At 42.5% G+C, this 19709-nt stretch overlaps 2 protein-coding genes across 27 annotated transcripts in view; one reads left to right on the top strand and one right to left on the bottom strand.

Annotated features, from left to right (window-relative positions):
• The window catches only part of si:dkey-220o5.5 (actin filament-associated protein 1-like 2), a 21756-nt gene extending 8115 nt beyond the window's left edge, over positions 1 to 13641 (top strand). The window contains exons 4-16 of one of the 4 annotated variants that reach the window (XM_061672493.1): positions 566 to 686; positions 769 to 1001; positions 2162 to 2341; positions 4061 to 4141; positions 5891 to 5954; positions 9106 to 9341; positions 9413 to 9510; positions 9883 to 9927; positions 10402 to 10495; positions 10562 to 10619; positions 11638 to 11807; positions 12255 to 12365; positions 12523 to 13641. In XM_061672493.1, coding sequence (XP_061528477.1) covers positions 566 to 686; positions 769 to 1001; positions 2162 to 2341; positions 4061 to 4141; positions 5891 to 5954; positions 9106 to 9341; positions 9413 to 9510; positions 9883 to 9927; positions 10402 to 10495; positions 10562 to 10619; positions 11638 to 11807; positions 12255 to 12365; positions 12523 to 12549 — 1518 coding nt within the window. In that variant the 3' untranslated portion in view covers positions 12550 to 13641. Of the gene's footprint in view, positions 1 to 565; positions 687 to 768; positions 1002 to 2161; positions 2342 to 4060; positions 4142 to 5890; positions 5955 to 9105; positions 9342 to 9412; positions 9511 to 9882; positions 9928 to 10401; positions 10496 to 10561; positions 10620 to 11637; positions 11808 to 12254; positions 12366 to 12522 lie in introns of those variants that run through there. The other 3 variants (XM_061672496.1, XM_061672494.1, XM_061672497.1) reach the window with 3 other exon arrangements.
• The window catches only part of LOC133400182 (dematin-like), an 18953-nt gene continuing 12094 nt past the window's right edge, over positions 12851 to 19709 (bottom strand). The window contains exons 8-18 of one of the 23 annotated variants that reach the window (XR_009768300.1): positions 18429 to 18473; positions 18198 to 18350; positions 16023 to 16135; positions 15832 to 15937; positions 15441 to 15496; positions 15325 to 15367; positions 15224 to 15231; positions 15096 to 15152; positions 14928 to 15008; positions 14446 to 14585; positions 13960 to 14048 (exon numbers count right to left, since the gene is read on the bottom strand). Coding sequence is in view for 14 of the 23 variants with exons in the window: in XM_061672573.1 (XP_061528557.1) it covers positions 14006 to 14048; positions 14928 to 15008; positions 15096 to 15152; positions 15224 to 15354; positions 15441 to 15496; positions 15832 to 15937; positions 16023 to 16135; positions 18198 to 18350; positions 18429 to 18473 (785 nt within the window). In the remaining 9 variants the exon portion in view is untranslated. Of the gene's footprint in view, positions 14049 to 14445; positions 14608 to 14927; positions 15009 to 15095; positions 15368 to 15440; positions 15497 to 15831; positions 15938 to 16022; positions 16136 to 18197; positions 18351 to 18428; positions 18474 to 19709 lie in introns of those variants that run through there. The other 22 variants (XM_061672575.1, XR_009768298.1, XR_009768299.1 and 19 more) reach the window with 22 other exon arrangements.

Below are 19709 nucleotides of genomic sequence, written 5' to 3'. Positions count from 1 at the left end.
GCATTGGGCCCTACAGAAACATGATTTGCTTTGTTCACCTAAATAACTTCATGAAGAAGCTGTTTGCTTACCAGAATGAGTGATTGTGTGTGCGTGTGCGATACCATATGATAGAGCTAATTTTGCCATATCACTGCCAAAACAACAATAGAAACATCTGGAACTTACCGCAAGGTGTTTTCTCAAGGTAGAAGTGGGCTGAAATAGTTTGGCCGGTCACAATTTAAGAGCTGCATGACAAAGCTGTTGTTTTTCAGAGTCTGGAAAGTAAACACACTCACACCCTCAAATGAGTCATTTTGATTGGCTCGCAAAGGCTACATACGCGGTCATGTGACTGCCTTGTGTCGCCTAATTGGCGCAACAGGTACCCTATGCGGAAGTCGAAGCTGGAGTCTAAAAATATACGCTCACATGTCGATACATAGGCATACATACACGCACACACATACATAGTGAACGTGCACACTTCAGTAGGACAGTTGATGTGTAACTTGTTGATTTATTATCCAATCATCTTGGTCGTCATGTGACCACCTGACCACTTGTTTTATCTGCCTTTAAGGTCCCCACGGTGCCGCGCTGCCCACCAGGGGGCTCTCAAGCTCCTGCTGGTGATGATGATGAGGATGAAGATACCTATGAAGAAGCACAGCCCTACAAAGATAACAGCACCTGTCACCTGGGTACGTGCTCTATCACACACACACGCACAAACTGACACACACACATACACACACTTCTAATGACATCATGGCAACCCTGCAGAGCGAGCTGAGTCAGAGAACAGCTACTACGAGTCGTACGGTGAGGATGCTGAGGATGATGATGATGATAATGAAGAGCATGTGAAGGACAGGGCTCACTACATCCAGTGGAGTTCCTCCCAGCCTTGTCTCAGGCCCCCTCCCGAGTCTCGCTTGTGCGGGTATCTGTGGAGGAGGAAGTGGTTGGGACAGTGGACCAAACAGCTCTTCATCGTTAGGAACCACTTCCTGCTAGTGCGTGTGTTTTATTTTCATTTCATTTTTTATTTTCTGACCCTGTATAAGTGGAAGAGAATGGATGGATGGATAGATTTAAAAATAATATTATTTCTTGTATTCCCACTTTAATTTTCATTTTGATTTATTTTCTATTTTATTTATATTATGTAAGCTAATGTATTTTAGCAAAAAGTAAATAACCCTAACTGAGACGAGGTTATTCATGGTTTTACAATGGGATGGAAAAAATAATAATTCATATTTTACTTTTTTAAATAAAATTTGATAATATTTTTTATAGATAAAATTTGCCCTTTTAATGTTTTTTTTTCATGGAATTGATTGTTTGAAATTGAAATTCATACAAATTAAATTCACCCTAACACATTATTATTATTATTATTATTATTTTATTTTTATTATTTTTTAGGAATTATACATATTTTAATAACAGAGGAATTTTATAATTGTTTTATTAAGATTTTTAGCCCATTCTGTTATTTATTTCTATAAATTCATTATAATTTTGCTAATTATCAATTATTTTGTTATCACAGAGGGGAAAATGATATTGTTCATAAATACTTACTGACCATTTAGGGTGTACCCCGCCTCTCGCCCAGAGTTTGCTGGGATAGGCTCCGGCACGGCAGCGACTCTAGTGAAAAGCGTTCCGGGAAATGAATGAATGACTAAAGTAACCCTAACTTTCACCTGAGAATGTCCAATTGCCTCTGATCTTGGAAACTAAGCAGGTTAAGTCCTGGTTAGCACTTGGATGGGAGACCATGTAGGAATATCAGGTGCTGGGGTCACCCGCACATGTGAAAACTACAGATTACTGCAATTGTGGCCTAATATACCTCATGGCACTGAGAGCTCTGTAAAAAAATAACTTTCACACTTATGTAAAATTTTAATGGGACTAGAAATTTAAATATATTTAAAAGTTGCAGAAATCGAACTCTTACTACAGCTCTGAGGGGGAGATTAAAATTATTTTTATTATTTTCACATGTTTAAAATGAATCTTTACTTTTACAAACTCACTCTGACTCACAGTTATTTATTTTTAATTATACAATTACATTTATTTTTAATTCATTTCATTAATTGTAGTCATGTAGGTGCTTGTGTAATTATGTTTGTTTTACAGCATGTATTGTATGTTTCAGTGCTACAAGTGTGCGCGGGACCTCCTTCCTCATCTCCAGCTTAGCCTACGAGGCTGCCAGCTGGTCTACAAGTTGAAGAGCAACCGGAAGATTCCGCACCAACTCAGGCTCCTGCTGCTTGGGGCCAACACCCTGGTGCTGGGATACAGCAGCTTCCAGCAGGCCGACGAGTGGCGCCGCGTGAGTTTGTTTGTCCGTTTGTGTCTGAATGACTGCATTATACTGCCCCCAGTTGGCCAAGTCGCGCACACACCAGAAATAGCAGCAATGACCTAATGATGATGCAGAAACTGTTTAATTCTTTACATTCCATTAAATTGGCTATTATTGTATGTTTTATAAGGTACAATATTATAGAGTGCCTTTTTGTTTTTGGGGGGAGGCTGTAGTACATTTTCATTCTTTTTAATAGGGAAAGATGATCTGACATACAAGTGTGTTGAGTTACGAGCGTGGTCGCAGAACAAATTAAACTCTTATCTCAAGGCACCACTGTATGCCTGTGAGTATTGTTGTATTGCCTTCCTACAATGGGAGGAAAAAGTATGTGAAACCTTTGGAATTTCTTACATTTCTGTATAACTTGGTCATGAAATGTGGTCTGTGGTCGTCATATAAAGCTTCATATACAGTTCGTGACCATGTGTAACTGCGCCGTTTGTGTTCAAATATCTGTTATATAAAGGTTTATAACACCATAACAATGATGGTAGATTTGTTAGCCCATCTATGGCCTTTTGCATTGTGTTTTAGCATTGAGCTAGTAGCTGGCTTTGTAGTCTTTATCGACTCCTTCTGCTTCAATACGGTACCTATCATACAAGTACTCTCGTTCTGCTTTGCCAAGTCGACTACAAGCACACCTCGCTCATGTATTCCCAGGATGTCAAGCTTGAATTTAATAGACGTCATCCGCTTCTTCTTCTCAGCAAAATCTTTCTTAGGATGATCCAAGGTTAGAAAATGTAGTTAGGCAAAGTACCTGCACAAAAAAGGAAAACCTGAGCGCAGAACACAACAGATAACCGCACCAGTATTTTCACTCTGAAATAACCTTGTGAACTGATTGTGGCTGGATGTTTGTTGTGGCCACTCGCAAGTTAAAAGTTTTTACTTTAACTCAAAGCAAAAAAAAAATTGGGGGGCTTGTAACTCCAAAAACTCATAAGTTGGAGAAATCCTAAATCAAGGTGCCACTCTATAGTTAACATCCACTATATATTATAAGTGCCTGTTATAAGTGCCTATTATAAGTGCCTATTATAAGCACAACGTTTGTCTCAGTGAAGCTCCTCAACTCACTTCAACATACAGTAGTTCCTCGGCCCAAGATGCTGCTAGATGGCGGTAAAGCAGTACTTTTATTGCTGTGGACTCAGAACAAAAACAGCAAATCGGTGAGTTTGCAGCAAATAACAAAGGCTAGGATCCCACCCCACAAAGTTTGCAAATGTCTGAATATTGCGAATGCTAAAATGAGAATTTGTGGGGATACACTTGTAAGAAAAGTACTGAATCAACTGCTTTAGTTAAGTAAAAGTAAAAAAGTACAGACTCTGAAATGTACTTATTTGCACAAGGAACAAGTAAAAATGTATTTTTGCTATCAATTATTATTCGCTGAAAAACTCACATTTTGCTGTTTTTGTGGTCAGGCCAAAACCCTGTCTAAAATAAAGTATTGCTTTAGCGCCACCTTGTGGCATCTTGGTGCCAAGGAATGTTGTTGAAGTTTGAAGTCAGGCTACAACCTGACTTCATTTAGTCAGGTTGTAGCCATGTCTAACAGAAAAGTAGTGTGTGTCTGTGTGTGCGGGTGTGTGTGCGTGTGCATACGTGTGTATGTGCGTGCGTGCGTGGGTGCACGTGTACGTGCGTGCGTGTGTGTGTGTGTCATAGGTGATCGAGGAGCTGAGTGTTGGTGATGAAGATCAGAACACGTGTGGGAGCAGCATCGAACCTCCGCTGTCATCCCACATGGTGAGACGCACAAAGCATACATACTATTTAGGTTTTTATATATTGTTATGGCACATCTTTTTTCTGACAGAATAAGTAAGGAAGGAATCTTGTCTTTGTGAGTTTTTATGACAAGGAAAAAAGAAAAGTCTTTGCAAAGAGAGGAAAAGGTACAAGTCTTACGAGTTGTCACCCCTTACTGAAGTCCAAGCAGACAATCACCTCCGTTATACAGAAGTGAGGGAGACAGAGAAGAAAAGGAAAGCAAAACAAGTATCTTTGTCCAGCTACACTCCACTTATCATTATCGAAAAACAGCCAGTAGTCACAACATGGAACAATAAAGCATGTGAAGGTTGTATAAACTAATAGAAGTAATATTTGGTATATGTGAAACATACAACTCTCCAACTCAGCTCCCTCCTTTTGATTATATCACACAGTCTACTATTAATCACATTAAAAAAAAGGAAAATTACTCATCATTATTACATCCTAAATACCTAGCACTAAGTGATCAAAAACATTAAAAGTTAATCAAAACATAAACAAATTACTACATACTTCTAAATACTAATTAAAAACATTAAAAGTTAATCAAAATGATATAACAGTATAATAATATATATGTATATATATACAGAGAGAGAGAGAGAGAGAGAGAGAGAGAGAGAGAGAGAGAGAGGCGGCATGGGGGAAGACTAGTTACCACATCTGCCTCACAGTTCTGAGGACCGAGGTTCAAATCCCGGCCTCACCTGTGTGAAGTTTGCATGTTCTCCTCGTGCCTGTGTGGGTTTTCTCCAGGTACCTCCAGGTTTCCTCCAACATCCCAAAAACATGTGTGGTAGGTGTGACTGTGAGTGCGAATGGTTGTGTGTTTGTATGTGCCTTGCGATTGGCTGGCAACCAGTTCAGGGTGTACCCCGCCTCTCGCCCGATGATAGCTGGGATAGGCTCCAGCACGCCAGTGACCCTAGTGAGGATAAGCAGTACAGAAATGGATGGATGCCTGGATATATATGTTGGTTTGGATAAAAATGTTATAATTTAGAAGAAAAGAATAAGCCGGTAGCGACGCCTGCGTTACTTTTGGTTTAGCATGATTTTAAGTTAAAATCAAATTATTTTAAGTGAAAAATTATTATTAAGTTAAAATCAAATTATTTTATCACGTAAAGGGGCACCACGTCTCTTTTCAGACTTGTAATGTGAGGGTGGAATGAGCATGCACGGTGACAATGCATAGAGCTGGGGGTTCCTGTTCCTGTTAATTTAAACCCAAATATGCACAGCAGCAATCTGTACTTTAGTTGACCGCGAGTTGGATTTACGTTGCGCTGAACACAATTTAGGCAGGCTGGTCGATCTCCCAAATGTTTGGCCGGTCCGGTCCGTACGTGGAACAGGTGGATTTGACGGAAAAAGGAGGAATTAAAAAATAAAGATGAAGAGTTCCAAGTGCAGGGTGGCCGAAGCCCGTGGGTGGACGATCGGAGCAGACGTGCGCTGCCCATTCCCTTCCCAACGGAGCTTCGTCCGTGAGCTGCCCAAGCACCTGTACGGGTAGGTCGGGGCGCTGGGAGTGTGCCCTGCGGCGGGGGGAAGGTGTGATGTGTCCTCGCCACCTTGTGGCTGAGCCGGTCGAGCGAGCCACAAAGTGGGCGCTCCGGCCTTTATGCCCAACCGAAAGTGGTGTGACCCCCCATATATATATGGTGGTCAACATCATGCAGAGTTGTTATAGTACTTTTTGGCTTGTCTCTTCAGTCTTGTGCACTCCTGACACCCATCAACCAGCAAGAACCTTCACATCAACAATACAAGAACAAAGGTACTATTTTATTTCACTGTTTTATTTTACTTTCACCTTTATTTTTTTTCAGTTTCAATTGTATTCTTTATTTTTATTTTAAGTCAATTTCAATTTAACTTTGAATTTCATTGTCAGCTTCATTTTTATTTCCATCCATCCATTTTCTGTTCCGCTTATCTTCACTATGGTCACGGGCGTGCTGGGGCATCTGCCTCACAGTCCTGAGGACCGGGGTTCAATCCCCACCTGTGTGGAGTTTGCATGTTCTCCCCCGTGCCTGCATGGCGTTTCCCCGGGCACTCCGGTTTCCTCCCACATCCCAAAAACATGCACGGTAGGTTAATTGAAGTCTCTAAATTGCCCCTAGGTGTGAATGTGAGTGCAAATGGTTGTTTGTTTATATGTGCCCTGCGATTGGCTGGCAACCAGTTCAGGAAGTACCCCACCTCCTGCCCGATGATCGCTGGGATAGGCTCCAGCACTCCCGTGACCCTTGTGAGTATAAGCGGCTCAGAAAGTGGATGGATGGATACTTTGTACAAAAGCCTTTGTTTGCAATGACAGGTTCAAGATCCCTATGGAAAGAAAAAAACTGCACACGCGTGTGTGCAGTGGCGGTCATAGCTTGAATGGCACAGTGTGCGAGACCTCCCATGGCTCGTTAAATGTTGTTTGTGCAGAGTTTGAGAAGATAATATTTTCAAAATTAATTGTTGTATTGTTGTGGTCTATTTAAATAATTAGATATTAAAATATATGTTTTTTTTTTTTTTTACAGTGCCATAAAGCAACAATGCTCAGGGTTAAGTGGTCTTTTACTGTACATGTTTGCAAATAAGATTAGACAAATGTCATTTTATAGAATTTTATAGAAGTCAAGTCAAGGTTCTTTATGATTAGCACGTGCAAATGTTAACTATCACCTTTTCTGTACCGAATCGAATCGAAAATCGTATCGCTCCCATACTGAATCGAATCGTATCAAATCGTTCCGCCCGAAAATATATCGATTTTGAATCGAATCGCTACCTGTGTATCTAAAGATGTATCGAATTGGCCTCGTGCCAGAGATTCCCAACCCTATTGTATCCACGATCTTGTTCTTTCGGCCACGACCCACAGCTCGTGACCATAGGTGAGGGTAGGAACGTAGATCGACAGGTAACTCGAGAGCTTTGCCTTTCGGTTCAGCAATTCGGCTCAACTCCTTCTTCACCACGAGAGACCGATACAGAGTCTTCTTTCCTCACATGTGAACAAGACCCTGAGATACTTGAACTCCTCCACTTGGGGCAGGATCTCCTCCCCGGCCCGGAGAGAGCACTCCACCCTTTTCCTACTGAGGACCATCGCCTCAGATTTGGAGGTGCTGATTTTAATCCCTGCCGCTTCACACTCGACTGCGAACCGTTCCAGCGAGATTTGGTGATCACGGCTTGATGAAGCCATCAGAACCATATCATCTGCAAACCGGAGCCCCTCAACACCCCAGCTGCGCCTAGAAATTCTGTCCATAAAGATAATGAACAGAATCAGTGACAAGGCAAAGAGTTGGACTCCTTGGCGGAGTCCAACTCTCACTGGAAACGAATCTGACTTACTTCCGGCAATGCAGACCAAACTCTGACACCGGTCACACAGGGACCGAACAGACCGTATCATGGAGTCCGGTACCCCGGCTCTAGGTGAAGTCCTTGGAAGGGTGGACTCCAAGGTTCTTGTAGCTGGAGACCACTTCCACTGCTGCTACTCTGTTGTGCTAAATGTGTTAAAAATATCTGTTAGTAGTTAGTCTTTGAGTACCCGCCCTGGGATGTTATCAGGATTTGCAGCCTTGCGTGGGTTAATCCTTTGCCGGGTCTTCCTCATGTCTTCTGGGGTTAAACTGAGGGACGTGTCATCGGGTGGTGGTGTGAGTCTGACGCTGGGGGGTGGAGGTGATGTGGTTGAGGGAATCTGTCAGGGAAGGGTCTTCTGGGCTTTGTGCAATGTGCATCCTTGGTGTTGTAATTTGTGATACACTTGATGCCTTTCCACATGCTCCGAGCGTTATTGAAAGTGAAGTGGCCTTGGATTTTCTTTGTGCATGGGCTTCTTTAGCCTTCCTGATGCCCGCAACTTGCTCTCTTCTTGCTGCCCCAAGTGCTGATGCGTCACATGCCCTGAAAGCAGCATCTCTAGCCTTCATCAGTGCTCTCACCTCTGCATTCAACCTGGGCTTCTGGTACGGGTGGACAGGAATCTTCTTGGTGGTAGAGACATAATCAGCACATTTAGAGATTAAGCCTAGGACGGATGAAGTGTATTCTTCCATGTTCACTTCTCCTTCTTTCTTAGCTGCATCCCTGGATAGTTGCCAATCTGAGCACTGGAAGTGTGCACTTCGGAGTGCAGAGGCTGCATCAGTGGGCCACACACTGACACTTCTGACTGTGGGCTTGGTCTATGTCCCCATTGGGCTGTAGGCTGGTGCCAGCAAGATGGAGATGTGTTCGGAGTAGCCAAGGTGGGGGGCGGGGGAATGCTCTGTATGCACCGCAAATGTTTGTGCATTTATTTAACAATTTTTTTTTCTTAAATCACCGGGGATTTAAAAAATATATAATTTCAATGTATTTAATTACAGTAAACCTTGACAGGGGAAAAGCCAGAAGTCACTTCTTCTTCGATTCTATTTTTATTTCTATATATTTGTAACTTTTTGTTTTTAAAACTTAATTTTTTGTTTTACACCAAGAAATGAATCCTGATTCACAACATTTTAACTGTATTTTCTTTTAATATATATATATATATATATATATATATTAAAAATATATTAAAATATATATATAAAAAAATATATATATATACACACATATATATATATATATATATATATATATATATATATATATACGAAATAATTTTTATTTTCATTTACAAATACTGGATTTAAATTTTAGTCTGTTTTTTCTTGTAAAAGTATGTGAATTTTAAGAGATAATTTTTAGTTTCACAATATTATTTATTTGATTAATTTTAAAACCACCACGAGGAAAGATTTTGTATCATTTAAAAAAAAATCAACTCATTTTAATTTCATTTTATTTGATTTCATGTTGCTTAATTAGATTGTTTTAAGTCCATTTTATTTGATTTGATTTGATTTGCATGCCTTGTTTGTCAGGTGTGGTGAGCGTGCTGATGAACTGTCAGTGGCAGAGTCTCCTTTGTCAGGTGGAGGCGGGAGTTCTCAACATGTTTGCAAAGGATGGGGATGAGGAAGAGACCCAACGGACACGGGCTCACTCTCCTCAATACACAATGCAGCTGCGAGACTGCGAGGTGAAAGCGGCGGCCGACGGCAAATACCCACACAGGATCGCCCTGAGCGTACTCGGCGAGCAGCTGGCCGTGCTGGAGGTGAGCGGCGGCCGCCGAACAGGAAGTTAGGGAAACGGGAAGTAGGTGACACATGCGTGACGCGCTCGTAGGTGAGCTCGGCAGACGAGAAGCGGCAATGGACGCGCCTCCTGAAGGACGCGGCGGCCGGTTACCATGATGACAAGACGCAGCAGCACGCACACTTAAGGTAGGTCGGGCAGGGTTGCCTTGGTGATGCGTGGACCTCATTATCCTTAGCCTTCAAATTTTAGTACCCAATCAAACTATTTTTCTAACTGATCATGCCAGTTTTTTTCGACCGTGCCGCCTCAGTGGAACTAATTATACATTTTTTTATCAACAAGGGGAATTCCATCCATCCATTTTCTGAGCCGCTTCTCCTCACCCTGAACTGGTTGCCAGCCAATCGCAGGGCACACAGGGGGAATTATTTTTTTAATTTAAAATTGTTTAAATCAAATTCAACTAACCCCAGCTCAGTATTTTCATTTATTTTACTAATTAGATATTTTTTTCCATTAACCATCCATCCATTCTCAATAGCGCTTATCCTGTTCAGGGTCACGGTGTGCTGGAGCCTATCCCAGCTGGCTTTGGGCGAAAGGTAGACTGCACTCGCCAGCCAATCGCAGGGCACATATAAACAACCATCGCACTCACATTCACACCTACGGGCAATTTAGAGTCCTCTATTAACCTACCATGCATGTTTTTGGGATGTGGGAGGAAACCAGAGTACCTGGAGAAAACCCATGCAGGCACGGGGAGAACATGCAAACACCACACAGGCAAAGCCGGATTTGAACGCAGGTCCTCAGAACTGTGAGGCAGGTGTCCTAACATGTCGTCCACCGTGCCGCCATTTTTCAATAAATTAATTTGCTAATTATTTATTATACTAAATACACAATTATACCACATAGAAACCCTTGCTCGCACTATTATTGCAATCTGTCAATACAACAATGCGCAGCATCTCACACACACCTTTATATCAGTGAGCATTGCCATGGTGACCCATGACCAAAAAACAAAAACAAACAAAAGAACCGACTTGTTTTGATGTTTGCCTTCTCAGCAGACACACCCTGAACACGTACATGGACCAGCCCTTCCACGCCACCCCACAGCCACAACCGGTCTACTCCAACTCCCCCATGCTAGAGCACATGGTACGACCCATCTTGCTTGTCAACGTTTCACCTTGCCGATTGACGCCTTCTCGTGTCGTCTGACAGCTTCACAACTCTCAGAATGCTGACGTGATCTACACCAACAATGCCTTCAGCAGCCACCGTGAGTTAGCACGCAGCTAGATTAGCGTTGGCCGCTAACTTAACCCTACTAGCTAACAGAGCCAATGTGTTGCAATTCTCGCTTGTTTGAGTAAACAGAGGTCAGCATTAGTTGCATCATTAGCGCAACGGTAGCACACTGCTGCGACAACACATATAGCATAACCCTCTAATTTAGCATCCCTAAGATAAGCTTACATAGCTCATTAGCACAAATGTGTGTGTGTGTGTGTTTGTGACCCACACCGACACTACTTTCAGCAGCCTCAGTGAGTTAGCAAACGTCTATCTTAGCATCAGTTTTATTTATTTTAGCATCAGCCAGTAGCTTAGTATTGGCTGTTAGCAGAGCGACATGTCTCAAATTCTTACGTTTTACTTCACATATGCTAGGGTTAGCATGCTAAGTATTAGCTACTAACTCAGCATCAGTTGCTATCAGTGTCACAAATTCTTGCATGTTTGACATCACAGAGGTTAGCATTAGCTGCATGCTAACTCACTTGCTAAATAAAGGGAGTTAGCACACTTAGCATAAGCCACTATCTTACAACAGGTGTTAACAGAGCTAACGTGTCGTAAAATCCTTGCAGGTTTGACTTTGCAGGGGTTTGCATTAGCACAAAGTGAGTTAGCACGCTTAGCCACAACAACTAGCTTACTTAGCTTTTGTGTCTGTTTGTATTTGTGTGCTAAGTATGCTAAATATTAGCTACTAACGTAGCATCAGTTGCTATCAGTGTCACAAATTCTTGCATGTTTGACTTCACAGAGGTTAGCATTAGCTGCATGCTAAGCATGCTAACTCACTTGCTAAATAAAGTGAGTTAGCACACTTAGCATAAGCCACTAGCTTACAACGGGTGTTAGCAGAGCTAACGTGTCGTAAAATTCTTGCAGGTTTGACCTTGCAGGGGTTTGCATTAGCAAAAAGTGAGTTAGCACGCTTAGCCACAACAACTAGCTTATACTTAGCTCTTGTGTGTGTGTGTGTGTTCGTGTTTGTGTTCGTGTTCCAGACAGAAAGTGGTCTGAAGTGGCGCCACGTGGCATTCAGAAGTTGGATCTAACTGGCAGGAAAGGTGTCGCCATGAGGGCAGGTTCTGAGGCTAACCTGGTGTCGGAGACCAATCAGAACAAACGCTCGTCCTTCAGACAGTCGCTCGCCATGTGCAGCGAGCGGGCGCAGGTGACTGACAAGCACGCCGGCCAATCAGGAAACAACTCTTTCAGGCCCTCCCGCATTCTAATATGATGCTTCCCAATCACATGTTGATGGTATCCAATCATCTGTAATGGAGCTCGGTCTGTTAGTTTTAGTATGTTTTCAAGTCTTCAAACAGGACGTTTTCTAGTCTCTATTGGTTTCTCCTGGTTTTTATTGGACTTTCGTGGTCCATACTGGTTTCCACTTGCTCGCTCCGCTTGCTTCTTGTAACCTGCCTCCCCCACACAAATGCCCCACCCCTCTAACCCCCTGTTGATGAATAGTTTTTGATGGGAAACTCTGTTCACAAGCCCCCCCCCCCCCCCAAATCATCTTTTTTCTTCCATGCTGGGATCCCTGTGGTTGTCTCTTGGTTTTCCCTGGTCCTTGCTAGTTTCTGATGTTCTCTCCTGTTATTCCCTGGTCCAGGCCAGTCTCCTGAACCCTCTCCTGCGCCGTACAGCATCCGTGAAGACCTCGCTGAGAAGAACTCCATCTGCGCTCTTTATCGAACACGGGAAGGTTTTCCAGAGGAGGAAGGTCAGCATCCACCTGCTCACTTTCCTCTGCTTCAGCTTCTTTTGTTGCTTTTGCTTCTGCAGATTCATAACACTCTCGTCTTGTTAAATAATATATAATACTAATCATAAAGTTGCTAGTGTGTTGCCATGGTGACAAGTGATTGTTGTTTCCACAGGAATGGGAGACCAAAGCTGCTGCCTGACACCATGCAAGGGATCATGTGACGACAGGACTATTTGACCATGTGGCCATATGACCATGTGCTCGGTTGGCCATATGACGATGTGACCATGTCACAACATGACTGTGTCCACGTGACCATGGGTACACGGAACTGGGTAACGTGGCCATGTGGCTTTCTCTTATGAATATTTGATATTATCTTTAGATACCACTTTTGGGCACCCACCAGTTGAGAATCACCGTTTCAGATCACATAACTGTGACACGTACACACGTAAAGTAACACAAATTATGTGTATTTATTTTTACTTTTAGGCTTAGGTACTTTCACAGTAGTTTAAGACTTGAATGGGTTGACACGCATGAGACATTTGTCACGATCAGTATGTGTGTGCGTGCACTTCAACCTAAAAACACCTATCATTACTTTTTATCAATAAAGTTGTTTTTATCTAAATGTCTTAAAGTAGAGTTTGACAAATGTAAAGTTTTATTGTTCATCATTCACATCACATTCATCATCCACATACAGTAAGAAACAACAGCACGACTCTGTAATTTCCTTATAGATAATATATGTAAATGAGCTGAGAGCACACACATTCAATGCTGATTAGTTATTGATCATATCACGTTAAGATCGTGCATGCAGCAGCCGTGTAACACAAAATTCATCATAATTTTCAAAAACATCCAAAATTAGAAATTAAAACAACAAACATTTAGTTGGTGACTTATATTTACTCCAAAACTATCAAAACAAAGCTAATCTCTTTTTTTGTGAAGTTATATCTAAAATGTCGTCATCATACAAATTGGTGACGACTCCCTCAGCAAAGGATGCAAAATGGCTGAACGTGATGTCATCAGTCTGCGCCTGCATTAATCCAAAACAAGCAGATGACTTCCTCTCAGCCGATTTCACCTTTTTTCCCGGTCAGTATGCTAACCTAAGATAAACTGAATGCTAACCGAGAGCTGGACAGTAGCCGTCAGAAGATGAAATCACCGTGTGTCTTTTAGAACATTCATTAAGAGTAGATTGAACTTCACCATAGCATTTTAGCAATCACTGCTAATGTTAGCTTCACTACAAGTTCTTCACATTATAGCTATTAGCATTGTCACACTAATGCTAATATTAGCGTCACTTGTAGCTTTCTTAGTTGGAATCCACAGTGTTTGTGGCAACTGCCCAACATATTTTAGCAATCATATCAGCATTGTTGTCCTATCGCTAATATCAGCCTCACCAATAGCTCTTTTTTCCCCCAGAGTTGTAAACAACATTTGTGGTGCCTGCTCAACATGGTTTAGCAGTGATGGCTAAAGCTAATGTTAGCTTCTCTATCAGCGCTTTAGCTTATGTAGATAGGGCGCGTCTCCAGCAGCGTGGGTGTGCAGTCAGAAGAGACATGCCCTCTTTTTGAGGTTGTTTCGCCTCCAAAGAGAAAGATGCTCAAACTCATCCGGCGTCATCGCGAACACGCTGACGAACTCTTCCTGTGACAGATGTCTCTGTACGCACACACAACACTTATTAACTTTAGCTTATCATGCATTTGCAGTCTAGCATTTTAGCAATTGTCATTAAAAATAGTACCTTAACACAAGGGTTACCTTAACCATTATAAAAATTATTGATCGGCTTTGGCGCCTTCATTACTCAGTTTGCCATCTTGCTATATGTTGGCATAGCATGTTAGCTTTTAATCAATTTTCATTATAAATAGTAAAGTACCTGAATACAGGCCAAGATGTATTTCTGAATTTGCTTCAGCATCTTCGTTACACAGGTTGCTATCTTGCTATATGTTAGCATCGCACATGTTAGCGGTTTAGCAATTGTCATTAATATTACGCAAAGGTTGCATCAAAGCAACTGGACTGTGCTTGTTTGTTGAAGATGTTTCACCTTTAACCCAAAAGGCCTCCTTAGTTCAAAATTTTCAGCGTGGAATCCCTCTATTTATGCCTCAGCGGGTGTGTTCCCTGGGGGTGGTCAACGATAGGGTGTTTTTGTTGTTGCCCAGTGTGGCTAGTGAAACCACTGTCCTGCATACCAATCAGTCAGTCACTGAATACGGGGCAAGATGTAAAATACTTATAGATCTGCTTTAACACTTTTGTTACACGGGGTTGATGTCTTGATATATGTTAGCATAGGATTTAGGATTTGCCATTAGTAATACAACCTGAAAATAGGCCAAGATGTAAAATCCTCATCAATGTCTTTTGTACTCAGCTTGTTATCTTGCTATATGGTAATGTAGCATGTGTTAGCAATTGTCATGACAAATAGTACCTGCAAATGTAAAATCTGTTACATTGGCGCTTTCTCTACTTGGGTTCCTGTCTTACTTAGCATGTTAGCATTTTATCAGTAATTAACTTTACCTCCAGTTGCGTTCTGTCGACGCCTGGAGGAAGTTTACTACGTCCTCTGTGGCTGACCACCAGCATCTCATACGGGTAAGTCTGATAAAGCAGAATAACGAGCGCTGTCATAGTGACCACTCAGGACACGCCCACCTGTGTAATATTATCATAGAGCCCCATGTTTACCTTGAGCTCGAGCACGCTGGGCAGTGAGCGGCCTCGGTCCATTGCGGCGTCGCCGTTCTAACACACAAACACACAAACATCACCACAACATGGCCAACACACCGCACAATGATGAAGACACACACTACCTGAACACCTGCGGGAGACACACACACACACACACAACACACGCACACACATTAGGGCACTTGAACGCAGCACGTGGGCTTCGAAGCACCCCGGGGGGTACCTGAGGCGGCCTTCTTTGATGGGCTGAATTCTGTAGATTGCAACTGGAATTGAGAAGAACACCAACGCACCGCTCAGCACCTGAGCACCACACTAATGTATCGCACACACACTCACCCTGGCCAGGCCTGCCCCAGATGCTGGGAAACAAACAGAGCTGAACGTGGTAGCGCCTGCAGAGAAGACAGGAAGTGGCGATGAGGCGTTTAGGTTCATCACAGATAGACCAAGGGCAACTAAACAAACCATCACGTCAGTCATTTACATCTTGAATCGAGTGTTCAGTATGTACCGTCCTTAACATGATGACCAGATGCCGCCAGCTCAAACTTGCTGGACTATTAAATGTTTATTTTATTTGTTTTAATCATTTGTTATAACTCAGACAGGTATCCTGATACCTTGACTTGTAACTGGAAAAATTCAAAAGTTGGGACACTCGTCAATCAAGCTACTACTGTGCAAAGATTCTTTAAACAGGAAGTTTGGCTTGATGACGTCTTCATACCTGCATTCTGGCTGCGGTCCGGTAGCGAGCGAGTTTTCCTCCTCATGGGAGCGGTTGACTTGTCCAGCTCCTCCTTCAGGATGATCCTTCCCAGGTTGGACTGAATCTGAAGTCAATAACAGTTATGTCATCAGATACACAGACACACACACACACTTGACATCATCACATAGCGCTCCGCCCTTTCCCACCTTGTTGAGTTCCTGCCTGTGAAGAGCTCGCAAACCCCAAACCTGATCGCCCTCCTCGTCTTCCTCCTCTTCATCTTGCTTACCCTCACTCCGACGATATGCCGTCTCCTTCTCTGAGAGAAGAGTAGCAAGGCAGCAGGATAAGAGGAATCAAAGAGAGGAACCGAGGAAAGAATTCAATTCAATCACTTCATTCATCCCTGAAGGGGCAATTAAAAGGCACTGGAAGTAGCAGTAAAAATATTAATAATAATAATTAAATAAAAGTCATAGGCTGTTTCATACTCCTTGAACGCTGGCAGCTAGCGCTAACTGTACTTTTACTCCGTTACAATGATCTAAATGTTGCTCGCTATTTTTATTTATGAATTATTGCTTATCAACTATTTCGTGCACGAGACTATGACTTAGACTTCCGCATCGGGCGCTGTTTGCACCAATCTAATTTAAGCGCTAGTGACATTTAAGTCTAGTTCTCCAATCAAACCACACAAGAAAGTCACATGACCTCACACAATGTCTTCTATTGGGCTTCTTAGGCATAGGTATTAACACGAGATAAGCCAGCGCGGCTGATTGCCGTGCCTACGTTACCATGAAGGCAACGGCGAGCTCCTCTTGTTTACATTTAGACGAACAAAAATAACAGCTTTCATGTATTGTAGTATTTGTCTGGCACTGTCTGCCCAAACGTCGATATTTCAGCTCACTTATAACTTGAGAAACCACCGTGCATTAAATTGCAAACGTTTTTGTTGTTTTTTTATTTCTTTATTTTTTATTATTTACTCAGTACTTTAGTAATTATTTCACTGTGTACTTTTTACTCAAGTATTTTTTGGGAGTACTACTTTTTACTTGAGACACATTATTGTCAAGTAACACTATTCTTATTTGAGTACAATATTTGGCTATCCCACCCACTTCTGGAGCGGACATCCTCTATTGCTACTCTTAACGTTTAAGCAATATTTTTGCTATCAGATCAGCCAGTTTCGTATTTGTTGCACTCGTCTTTTGTATTTTCGCATTGAGGTGCTGTAGGTCGTAGCCTTGCTTGCGGTCCCAGCGAAACCGCAAAGCACACGTAATCCCTGGAACCTTCAGCTGTCAATCAAATATGTGGCTTCTTTCATGGCTCCGAAGCGGGAAGAGGAGAATTCCCAGCGATGTACATTGCACACGCTCTCACAGGTTGCAGAGAGGCAGCTTCTGAGCCCTGGTGTATTGACCAGCGGTTGCGCCGCCGGGACATTCCACCCCACACTTCGCCCCCGTTGAAATTCAACGGGCGTCGAGCTGCTCTGGCCCCCGAAGGGTGCACCATATGCGGCCACAGCAGTGCATGCGCCACGGTCCCTGTGGGTCCCCCGTGTCCACAGTTTTTGCCGCCTCCTCCTCGCCCCGCAACGTTGCAGCTGGCAACTGTGTGGCTGACAACCTTAACGCTGTTGCGCGAGACCTCCAGTGGCTAGTCTAACTGCTGGCAAGCTGGCTGGCGCGGTGCTGGATCCCGTCCAGTTTGCCGTTGCCTCGCAATGCAACGCGTGTGAGGGGAGACAGTAGAGACACTGTAGCCCAAATAACACAAAACTCATTACACTTCAGGAAAGAAAAAAATAATAGTTTGATGGCTAACTCTATGCTATACTGGTGGAACTGGGCCAAGTTATTATGAATAAGGAAGTGGCAATTCCGTAAACTGGCCACCGCATGGAATAAGGGCTCTTGGTGTTTGTATAGTGGGGGTGGGCTATTCCCTGGTAACGTCAGTGCGACCCCATTATAGCCCCAGCCAAAAAAATCCAGACAACTGAGATGGTGAAAAAGAGTTTTAAGCTATATCTCAACAATTCAGTACTATATTGCTCTCAGTCTTTGCACGTTTTCAACACTTATCTTCAACCTTATTTAATATATTTAGAAAGAGTTTTGGGGTGAGAAATTTTGAATTCAGGGAAAACTGTTTTTTTTTTTTTTCAAATTTGGAAAATAATGTCCAACGTGTCCAGAATTTTTTTGAATATGTTGAAGTTGGAATGGTTTGAAATGGTGATGTCATAAGGAGAAGAAAGAAGCAGGGGAACCGGATAAGGACAAGAACAAGGAAGGGAGACAGGAGAGGAATCAAGAGGAGGAGACAAGGTGACAAGGAGAACAGAGTTTGCATCATACCAAAGACGGCGGCGGACGGGGGGCAGGGCCAATGTTCCGTCTCGATCTTGGAGGGAGCGTTTGGATTTGGAGGCTCAGCGGCAGGAAACTTTGACGACTCTATGATGAGATCCTCCAAGTGCTTCCCTGCAGGGAGCGCTGACGACGACGCGCCTGCAACGCGCACACATAGCATGAAGTAGAACTAGCTCATGACGCTAAGAGCTAATGACTGACAGGTGATCAACGGACCTCTTCTGTAGATGGGAGGTTTCCTGTAGATGTTACTTCCATTGTCTGGAACATGAAAATTTACATTAACACTTAAACAGCCATCATTATACAGAATACATTAGATACATTGTGTTGCTCTTTCTGGTGTGCTTGCTGTGGCCACCAAGGGGCAGTAAAATACAGACATAAATATACATGGAGACAGTCGATTCCTAAGTTAGCCTCAGTAAAACTGTATTAGTTGTTTTTTTTCGCAAAGGATAAAGAATATATTCCTATGAGTATTGTAATATTGTCTGTCTGCATATGTTATTCCACCGTTTGTGTTCAAATGTCCGTTTGCTTAGAGGCTTATAACTACCAGCATTGCTGCTATTCATTAGCCTCTCTATGGTGTTTTGCTTTGTGTGTGAGCATTAAGCTAGTGTACTTACCGAAGGCAAAGCTATGTGGTTGTTTTAAATACACAATGTGTAATTCTCTTTGTTTTATTTTTAGTTTGTCAGTGAACTTCAACTGGGAGTGGCAATAAACTGCTTGAAACAAGTATTTGGCCACTTTTTGAAACTTCGCTGCCACCTTCTCGCACTCGTATCTCGAATTTTTGCTCACAAGACACAGCAAAAAATCTCTTGAGCAACAGCTTGAATCTTGAAAAGCTTCGCCAGATGACTCTTAAGGTACTGCTGTACTTTTAACGTTCAACTTTTAATTTAAAAAAAAACATCTTACAATTTTAAATTAAATTTATTTTAAAAAGTCGTGTGGAAACATTTTTTTAATTTTTAAAATAATGTATATGAAAAGTGCAAAATCTTGAAGCATTTTTTTTGACAATTTTGAATTGAAATAATACGTGAAAAATGTCCATAATTTTCTTCCATCCATCCATTTTCTGTACCGCTTTATCCTCACTAGGGTCGCGGGCTGCTGGAGCCTATCCCAGCTATCTTCGGGCGAGAACTGGTCGCCAGCCAATCGCAGGGCACATATAAAGAAACAACCATTTGCGCACACATTCACACCTACGGGCAATTTAGAGTCTTCAATCAACTGACCACGCATGTTTTTGGACCCCCGGTCCTAAGAACTGTGAGGTAGATGTGCTAACCGGTCGACCACCGTGCCGCCCATAATTTCTATAAAATGTGTGATATATATATATTTTTTTATTTAGAATTTAAAAAATGGGTGATTTTTTTTCAATTTGTTTTTAACAAGGCGGCACGGTAACTTATTGGTTAGAGCGTCTGCCTCACAGTTCTGAGGACCGGGGTTCAATCCCCGGCCGGCCCAGCC

Source organism: Phycodurus eques, chromosome 3, assembly GCF_024500275.1.
Source record: "Phycodurus eques isolate BA_2022a chromosome 3, UOR_Pequ_1.1, whole genome shotgun sequence".
NCBI lineage: Eukaryota > Metazoa > Chordata > Actinopteri > Syngnathiformes > Syngnathidae > Phycodurus > Phycodurus eques.
This window is presented reverse-complemented; position numbering and strand designations above follow the sequence as displayed.